Consider the following 10284-nt stretch of genomic DNA (forward strand, 5'->3'; position numbering starts at 1 on the left):
AAAGCCCCCATAGTCTATAGCAGTCTCAACAATGTTAAAAGTCTCTTCTGAGATCCATCCAATACTTAACTGTAATTCCCAAAGCAAGGCATCTGAGAGAAATGGAAGTCCATCAACTAAGATGAGTTTGGTATAGGCCGAATCTTAGATGGCTATGGGGTCTCCAAGTGAGTGCTGACTGATGGGCGATGTGACTGAGGCAGGCCTGGCATGGAAGATGCTTACTCAGCAGCCACTAAGCTCAGGGCACACAGTCTCTGTCTGGATGTCATGACCTAGACCCAGATGGGCCTAGAGAGATTCTTCATTCTGAAGACAATGTAATGGGGACAGGATGTCCTGACCTATGATATACTTTCTGGGTTCTATTTCCTTTGGCTATCGTATGCTCCTTCTAGTGATTACAGTCCAAAGTCAGACCTCTGAGATGTGTAGGAGCTGGAGCCACGGACGTGCAGGTACCAGTGGCTTTGTTATTGTTTGCCAGCAGTGTATGAATCCTACCTGTTTCAGCTCCAGTTTGGCCTTTCTGTACCTAGTAGCTCATTTGTTTTTCCAGAAAGTGTCTCCAATAGCAAAGTCTTGCAGTTAAGAGATCTAAAGTATACATAATATATCACAGGTTTGGGGCCAGAGAGATAGTAGAACCATGTAAGTAAGGTGTGCCAGAAAGTGAATGCTTAGGTGGCCAAGAGTAAACAGGGCAAAAGACCTAGGGGAGAACGGCCTGGAGTTTATTGGGAGGTCGATTTTACTGAAGTTAAGGCAGGAAATTATGTCTACAAATAACCTTCTAGTGTTTGTGAGTACTTTCTCTGGATGGGTTGAGGCTTTCCCCAGCAAGCAGGAAACGGCTATCGTGGTAGTCAAGAAGATATTAGAGGAAATTTTCCTGAGGTAATTTCCAAGGTAATTGGATCAGACAATGGTCCCGCTTTTGTCTCTAAGGTAACTCAGGGATTGGCAGAGATATTGGGCATTAATTGGAAGCTCCGCATAACTGCCCCGGAGTTTAGGGCAGGTAGAGAGAATGAACAGAACCCTAAAAAAAGACATTAACTAAACTGTCCTTGGAGACTGGGGCTGACTGGGTGGTAGTCCTTCCCCTGGTCCTGTTCTAAGCCTGGAAGACCCCCTACCAGTTTAACTTGGCCCCTTCTGAGATCCTGTATGGGACCCCCACTCCACTGACCCCAGCTCTTGACACCCTACCCTCCAGAGTGACTTTTCAGGCTGACAGAATCTTGTGTCTCAATTGCAAGCTTTCCAGATCAGCCAGCAGGAGCTGTGGCCTACACTTAGTGCCCTGTATAACCCACGTACTCCAGAGACTCCACACGGACACCAGGTTGGAGATTGGATATATATTAAGAGGCATCGTGCTGAAAACTTGGAAGCTAAGTGGAAAGGGCCATTCCTGATGTCGTTGACCACCCTGACCTCCATTAAAGTGGATGGAGTAACTGTCTGGGTTCATGTAACTCATGTGTACCCCTAAAAAGTAAAAAACTGCTTGTCATAGCCATTCAGGGTCGCCTTCTAGTCACTCGCCTTGAGGGACTGATTGAAGGTCGATCCTGACATGCCAGAAAATAAACCTCTTGCTTTTGCATCGATCTGCATCTCAGTGTCTCACTTGGGGGCGTCTCCAAGGAAGTGCCACTGACCGAGGTTCAGGGTCTTACAGGACCAGCTATACGATGAGTCTAATATAGAATAGAGTTTACTTGCGGACATGGAAGAGGGGGTTGAGAAAGGAGTAGAGGGAGAGAAAGAGAGGGGACATAGGACAGAGAAAGAGAGAAAGAGATGATAAGAGGCTGGCTGGAAACACGGGGAGGAGAGAGGGGAGAGAGGAAGAAAGGGGTAAGAGGGAGTGAAGAAAGTGTGGGAGGGAAGGAGTCCTTTTTATAGCAAGCCAGGCCTACCTGACCACTGCTTGGTAACTGTTAGGTGGAGCCAAGAAGGAATGCTCACAGGCTGGGGTTGGGGGAGGGTGGGTAGGAGCCTTCTTTGAAGATATTTAATAAAGCCGATCTCGGAGGTGATCTTAGCTTGTTTGTATTTCTTTATTGGGGGTGAGTTTGAGTGCATAGACTTTATTGGGTTGAACCAAGGGTTATATAGTTTTTCGAAAAGGTCATAAGAATATCCAGGGAGAAAAAGGTCACTGGCTGAAGGCTAAGGCTACTGAGATGCTTCATTGGCATGGAGCGGCAGTCCATTTGCTGACTGTCCTTGACCATTTGGTTGGGGATCCCCTGGTGACATCTCTGAGGCAAGCATGGAAACAGGGAGGGAGTTAACCCTCCCTTTGTCAGTCTCAGGATGAGATTCTAATGTCATTTTTTGAGATTTCCAGCACTTGGACATGCTCACCCATTCCATTGCAGGTACTGTCCATGGGCCTGAAAATATGTTTGCTTTCAGTTTCCGAGACGGTTTCTCTGGGTAGCCCTGGCTGTCCTGGAACTCACTCTGTAGACCAGGCTGGCCTCGAACTCAGAAATCCACCTGCCCCTGCCTGAGTGCTGGGATGAAAGGTGTGCACTATCACCACTAGGCTCTTTTTCTTTTTTCTTTTCTTTTTACTTTTTTTTGGTATGAATTTACTCTTTGCCATCCTGGAAGTGAAGCTCAGGACTCTGTGTGTGCTAGGCAAGTGCCATTCTGCTGAAGACTTTTTTTATTTGTTTGTTTGTTTTGGTTTTTCAAGACAGGGTTTCTCTGCTGTCCCAGAACTCACTTTGTAGACCAGGCTGGCCTCGAACTCAGAAATCCGCCTGCCTCTGCCTCCCNAGTGCTGGGATTAAAGGCGTGCGCCACCACGCCTGGCTTGAAGAATATTTTTAAGCTTAATGATATTTTAAAAAGTAACTACATCATTTATTTATTTATTTACTTACTTACTTATCTACTCATTGTGTGTGTGTGTGTGCACATGCACGTGCATGTCTAGGTGTCAGAGGACAGCCTGCAGGATAACTTAGTGGTTAAGCTGCTCTTTCCGAGAACCTGAGTCCTATTCCCAGTGCCCACTTGGGCAGTTCACAAGTGACTATAGCTCTAGCTTTCTGGGGCAAGTGGAACTGTGTTACCAAAAAAAAAAAAAAAAACTTGGTAAAGGTCAAGTGGATTCAGAAATCCTGGTACCCTATACCTGCGGATTGTAGGAGTTTCTTCTACTCCCGACCAGGGTTCGTCTTGGAACATGTCACCATGACACCTCATGGAGTGGGCTGTGACAATCAGTCATGTAGGGGCAACACCTGAAGCCCCTCCACATGCAGATGAGGCATCTCTAACATCTCAGACCAAACCAATAGAAAGCATCTCTTAGACCTCAACCCACCCCAAAATATATAGAAGACCCTGTCCACAAGGAATAAGAGATGCACAAGTTACTTCATCAAAGACCATCTGTCTTATAGAGCTGTAACACTCTGGGGAGGAGAAATTCTCTCCCGAAGCTTTCGCTGCTGGGAGCTGCTCCAGCCAAAGAGACCCTGCAGCTCGTCTAGATCACACACACACACACACACACACACACACACACACACACACACCTACCTGCCAGGTCCCCCTCCCCTTTGCAGAGTACAACTCTTTGGCCAAAGCCCCACAGACCTCAGCCCATAGCATCTGTATACAGACTAGCATGTGTCATGGACTCTGGGACCCTTTTCTGGCCTCCATGGGCACCTACATACACGTGATATACATGGGTACATATATACAGATTTAAGAAAAAATTTAATGAGAATACGAAAGCACATGATAGTAATAAAGCTTTTATTTGTTTGTTTTTTGAGACAAGGTTTCTCTGTATAGTCCTGGCTGTCCTGGAACTCACTCTGTAGACCAGGCTGGCTTCAAACTCAGAAATCCGCCTGCCTCTGCCTCCCAAGTGCTGGGATTAAAGGCGTGAGCCACCACCACCCGGTGTAATTAAGCATTTCTATTTTACATGACCTTCCTTGTTAAGAAAGAGTTCAGAGACGAGGGAAGGGTTAGGCACTTTATTGACTCCCTGATGGTGCTGTATGATAAGAGTTACAAGCATTAGACTGCTGGGTGTTCCAGTCCATGAGGTCGTGCTCTACAAATACCCTTTCATAAACAAGCAATCTGAGGCACAAATGAAATATAAGGACAAGGGTTCAAACTCAGAGTTCTGCCTTCAGAACCAGGAACAATCACCACTTCCCATTGTTGGTAACCTTTGTGTAGAGTGGAAGATACCGAGACTCACACATATGCACATCCACATATTGCTAGTTCCTGCATGGCCTATATGCAGATAAATAAAGACTTGAGAAATCAGTTGTACTTGGGTAGAGTGTTTGGTTTTAGACCCTGGGACAGGGATTGAGGTGCATATTTCACATATCAGGGCAGACCTGGCCTCCAGGTTCTCCCAGCATCCCTCAGTCCCTACCTGGCATATCCTGACCCCCCAACCTTGAACTTTTTAGCCCAGGGGCTGGGCTGTGCTTCCCCCAGAGGCTTTTCCCTATATAATTCAGACATCTGTCTCTCCCTCTGTGTGTATGTGTGTGTGTGTGTGTGTGTGTGTGTGTGTGTGTGTCTTTTCTCCTCATCCCACCTGCAATGGCAATTCCCCTGGGCTCAATCCTTGGGGCCAGTGAATTTGACCAAGACCAGCTTCCCAATAAACCTGCCTTCAATATAATCCAATCTGGCTCGAACTGACTCATTTCACTAGTAGAGAAATAACTTATTATGGAGGTCAAAGGGGAATAAAATGTGGAGAGTTGGTTCTTTCCTTCCACTGTGGGCTCCAAGGATCTAGCTAAGCTTGTCAGGATGACATAGCAATAAGCACTGTTCCTTGATGAGCTATTTTGCTGCCTCAGACTTTTTGTTTGTTTGTTTGTTTTCGAGACAGGGTTTCTCTGTGTAGCCCTGGCTGTCCTGGAACTCAGAAATCCGCCTGCCTCTGCCTCCCGAGTGCTGAGATCAAAGGCGTGCGCCACCACGCCCAGCTCACTGCCTTGGACTCTTGTGTGTGTGTGTGTGTGTGTGTGTGTGTTTACATATGGAAGCTAGAGTTTAATATCCACTTTTTTCCTTAATCACTCATCATACTATTTTTAGTTTTTAATTATTTTGTGGATACAGGGTCTTACTATGTAGCCCTAATTGTCCTCAAACTCACTATGTAGACCATGCTGGCCTTGAACTCACAGAAATTCTACCAGCTTCTGCCTCCAGATGCTGGGATTACAGGGCTGCACCATGACATCTAGCATTTTTTATGTAGGGGCTGGGGAGAAACTCAGGTCTTTGACCCTGCCTGGCTAAGCTATCTTCCCAGCACCTATAACTGTAAATTGTCTTCTTTAGCACCTGAGGCAGACACAGTGGCAGACCACCACTGTGAACATCCCTAGCTCCCTTTGGAGTTTTGTGGTGTCATTATCTGTTGCCCAGGCTAGTCTAGCCTCACACCCTCCACAGTGCTAGGGTGGGTGTGTGCCAACACACCCAGTTCCCCAGTGTGTCTTTCTAGAGTGGTTTGGTACCGAGCCAGCCTTCCTTAAAGTCCTCAGAATACTGCCTGAAGTTTCTATTGCTTGCACTAGAAATAACATGTCTGGTTCGATGCCTGGGTCTGTGGCAGCCATTAGAGACCAGAAGGAGAACACCACATATGAGAGCTAAGTCTTCTGCGGAGAGAAGAGAACCCGAATCCAGGGCCTCCATGCTTTCCGTAGCTGTGCAGCTGTGCAGCTGTGCAGAGTAGCAAGCTCAAGGTTCTCCCCATCAGTGTTACAATGTAACAGTCAGGTTGTTTCATCCTGGGTTTTGTTAGTTGCAGTCAAAATCCTTAAGTGATATAATTGTATAAGTCCCAGCCCCAAGGATGGTATGTCCCTCTGTAGCCTACTCCCCTTTAGCCTGGCACTATATTCCTGTGATTATATTTTTTATTATTATTATTATTATTATTATTATTATTATTATTATTATTATTATTATATTGCTTACATTATTTTATCACCTGGTTCCTGCTGTGCACCCCATCCTGCCTCTGAACTCTCAAGCCTCCTTCCTCAGGTCAGATTACAGACAGCCTACTACTACCGTAGCCACTGCACCTGGTTCATGTCATCTTTTATAGTAGTATTATAGTCACCATTTAGCAGACACAGAGTCCCAAAGGTAGAGTGACTGTCAAAATGCATTGGCAAAATATGGCCCAGTTACAGGGCATACCCAGGAAGGCCACCAGTCAGTGCCCCGGTACACAGAGCATCACCGTGGGGCCATGCTAAGTTAACCCTCTCATGACACTTGGATCTGGGCTCATATCCTGGGTCAGTTCCTTGCCTGTTAAGTCACTGAGGGAGATGCTGGCCCCTTGCTGGCCTCTTCCCACAGGCCCTATGGCCCATAGACACCTGAAAAGAAGGGAGTTTCTTCTCTTGACTGGTAGGTCTTGGGTTAGTTCTTGTCCCATTTTCCAGGAAAGCCCACCTGGACATTTCAGGTCTACTTCTCAGTCCTGACCGCTCTGCCTCTTCCAGTGCCCACTGGAGTTTGTCACCGTCAAGGGACAAGTCAGTCAGTTTACCTCACTGGCTGGACACCCCAGTAAGAGTGGAACTCAAGTCACATCTACTATTACTGAGTGCCTAGCACAGAAAAGCATGGCAGAAGTGAAGGTCTGCGGATGAGTTTGAATATTCTTTGCATCTTATGGCTGAGGAGGATATCAAGGTTCAGAATGGGGAAATCATTTGGCCAAGACAAAGCCACTAATACAGAGGCTGAAGTGGAGTCCAGGCCCAGAGCCCAGAAGAACTGGGTGTGCTATGCAAGAAAGTGGAGACAGAAAAACGAGAACAAAACGAAACAAATCGTATAAACCACTCTCAACAACAAAGTCAGAAAGTCCAAGGGGTCAGAGTCTGAGAAGAAATGGGAGAAAAGGAAGGAGGAGAAAATGACTGTGTCAGTGCCCTGAGACATATGGAGGACATAGGAGCAGAGCGGCTACTCCTCACCTCCCAGTGGAGCTACGTGAAAAGACAGGAGCCTGTGCGTGGGCATTCCAGTCGATCTAGTCACATGGGGCCCAAAGCCCAGGCCAGGTGTGCAGGGTGTGTCCAGGGCGACAGCTACCTGGGAATGGAGGCGTAGTTAGAGTGGGAGGCCGCAGAGAGGTGCTGATGCAGATCTGTCCGGGCATCCAGAACGTCCACCTGATCATCCTCATCCTGGCTGAGGCTGGCAGGGTCCGGATCGGGCAGCAAGATGAGTTCAGTGAGGCCATGGAGGTCGGAAACGCGGCGGAAGGTCTGCAACACGAGCACCATAGCAACCAGGCCCAGGAAGAGGTATGCTGTGGGGGAGGGGAGACGGGGGAGTGGCAAGTGGATGGCTCAGCTTTCAGCTCAGGCTCCAGGGCAGCAAGGATGTGGTGGTCCTAGCGGTGCCGCCGTTTCTCTGCCCACCCCCTCAGCCCCCACTGCCAGCCCACAGGTGCCCAGCCAGCTTTCCAGCTCACCTGTGACAAGCACCTTGTAGAGGGCCCGGTAAGGCTGGCCCGGGGCTTCCCCAGGTACATAGTCCCCCAGGCCAATGGTGGACAGAGAGATGAAACAGAAATAGAAAGCATCCAGAAAGCTCCAGGCCTCCTCAAGGTAGGCGAAGACTGCAGCCGGTACCAGGAAGAATATAGCCACTATGACCATCAGCAGGGCCACCAGGTGCCAGCGGGCTGCCCGCTGCGGGGGCCAGCCCCAGTGCAGGCTCAGCCAGGACAGGGGTGCGTGGGTGAGCAGCAGTGACAGGCGCTGGGCTGAGGCGGTCAGAAGTAGCATGGTGATAGGCACTCCCAGGAGTGCAAAGACGATGGAGAAGGCTTTGCCAGCATCTGTCAGTGGGGTGGTGTAGCCATAGCCTGTGGGAAGAAAAGTCCTCCTGTACAACGGCCTCCACAGCCTGAGGTTTAAGCTACCCCCAACTCTACTGCTCCCTCCACCCCCCACCCTTCCAAGAGTTGTGGTTTCTTCTGACACCCAGGGAAAATCCTATAAATAACCTTCTGGACTTGCTTTCAGTTATTCGCATTAAAAAAAAATTTTTCCCCCAAATTCTAGGACATCAAACCCATAGACTGGTGCAGCTATGTAAGCAATCTATGTGGCCCCAGCACCTCACTGGGGGATTCTAGGCAGCGACTCTATCACTGAGCCACGCCCCTAGCCCCTCAGTGGGAGATTCTAGGCAGGGACTCTATCACTGAGCCACGCCCCCAGCCCCTCACTGGGGGATTCTAGGCAGGGGCTCTATCACTGAGCCACGCCCCCAGCCCCTCACTGGGGGATTCTAGGCAGGGGCTCTACCACTGAGCCACGCCCCCAGCCCTCGCTGGGGGGTTCTAGGCAGGGGCTCTCCCACTGAGCCACGCCCCAGCCAGCTGCAAGGACTGTAACCTTCTATCTTTCCTGGTAGGACTGCTCCTTATCATCACCCATTTCCTGCCTTTAGCAGCGCTGAGACTGCCCAAATCAACAGCAGTTTCCAGGTCTTGGAAATCCTTGCCTTCTGATGAAGTGCAGTACAGGAAGAGGTTTTATCGATATTGAATTTGTTTCATTTTTCCAGGTAGTTAGGACTCCCAGCTTGACTCACTGTGATAATGCTGCCTGGGGCACTGTAGACATCCACGACTACCAGCTATTCCCATGGACAGATCCACCAGTCTAGTCCTCAGAGACCTGTTCTCCTGTGATGTCACACCCAGGGTGCCTGTCAAATAATCCCAGTGAACAGGAAGACTCCTTGGGAAGCCAGGCGCCGTGCTCCCTCCATCGCTGTAAGCTCAGGACACAGGGAACTAGGGAGGGCTACATGGACAGACCCTAACTCAAAAGAAGAAAGCCGGGCGTGGTGGCACACGCCTTAATCCCAGCACTCGGGAGGCAGAGGCAGGTGGATTTCCGAGTTCGAGGCCAGCCAGGTTTACAGAGTGAGTTCCAGGACAGCCAGGGCTACACAGTAAAACCCTGTCTCAAAAAACCAAAAAAAAAAAAAAAAAAAAAAAAAAAAAGGAAAAAAAAAAAAAAAAAAAAAAAAAAAAAAAAAAGGAGAAGAATTTTGTTGGCGTAGAGCATGCAGCAGTGGTAGTGGTAGAGTCCCTGTGTAGCATGAATGAAGCCCCAGGCCTCAGGTAGGGAGATGGGGAGAACCTGCATGAGCCAAGTTTAGTAAGAAATCCTTTATGCCTTCTATTATTGTTGTTGTTAGATTTATTTTGGGGGTCTGGAGAGATGGCTCACTGGTTAAGAGTACTTGTTGCTCTACCAGAGGTCCCAAGTTGGATTCCTAGCACCTACATGGTGGTTCACAACCACCTATCTGTAACTCCTGCCTGCCTCTGCCTCCCGAGTGATGGAATTAAAGGTCTTCTGATATCCCTGGGCACCAGGCATGCATGGGATACATATATACATACACACATACATTTCCCGGCCCGCAGGACAAGCTATTTTGTGGGGTCCAAGGGGGATCGCGAACCTAAGGTGGACTGGGAATAAGAGAAAGAAAAGGAGACCATGCAGCAGCTTTTGTCATGGTCTGTTTAATGAAGAAGAAGGCTCAAGTTTTATAGCATACAGAGAGGGGTCAGGGAGTGATCAAAAGAGGCAGAGTGAAGGACAAATGGGGGATGCTAATTGCAGGTTTGAAACTTTCAGTGATTTATCTCAGAGCCTTGGTGTCACTGCTCCTGAACGCCGGGCTGCTTATCTCGAAGTCCAGGTCCTCCTTTACAGCTCAAGGTAGCAGCTCCAGAATGCTGGATACTCCTTTAACAGCCCCAGATGTTTGTTTAGGGCCGAATCTGCTTGAATCCCACGAACAGCCTTGATGGGAAACGGGGTAACTCGGCTCTCAGATGCAGGCTGTAAAAGGCCTGGTTTTTCTCAGCCAGGTCTCCAACACATACATACATACATACATACATACATACATACATACATTCAGATAAATACTCTCCTCCTTAAGGGCTAGGATTACAGGCATGCAAACACATCTGGGACTTTTTGTAGCCTTTCAATTAGCATGTATTAATTGTATAAAATAATAACCTTTTCTTACATCTATTTAACAAAAAAAATTTTTTTAGTTTTATCTTTTGGAGGCTTTTTTTTTTTTTTTTTTTTTCATGTTATTTTATCTTTTCATCTGATTTTATCTTCTCTTATCCTCAAAAAAGCATTGAGAATTAGGCCCAGGGGCATATATGAGTCA

The 10284-nt window shown here is 48.0% G+C and overlaps 1 protein-coding gene across 1 annotated transcript in view; it reads right to left on the reverse strand.

Moving 5' to 3' along the window:
- Positions 1 to 6021: 6021 nt before the first annotated feature.
- Kcnk6 (potassium two pore domain channel subfamily K member 6) overlaps positions 6022 to 10284 on the reverse strand; it is an 8582-nt gene continuing 4319 nt past the window's right edge. Inside the window, exons 2-3 of the mRNA XM_021219428.2 lie at positions 7535 to 7930; positions 6022 to 7369 (exon numbers count right to left, since the gene is read on the reverse strand). Of these exons, the coding sequence (XP_021075087.1) occupies positions 7146 to 7369; positions 7535 to 7930 (620 nt within the window). The 3' untranslated portion in view covers positions 6022 to 7145. The remainder of the gene's footprint in view (positions 7370 to 7534; positions 7931 to 10284) is intronic.

The sequence above is a fragment of the Mus pahari genome, chromosome 1 (assembly GCF_900095145.1).
Source record: "Mus pahari chromosome 1, PAHARI_EIJ_v1.1, whole genome shotgun sequence".
Taxonomy (NCBI): Eukaryota; Metazoa; Chordata; class Mammalia; order Rodentia; family Muridae; genus Mus; species Mus pahari.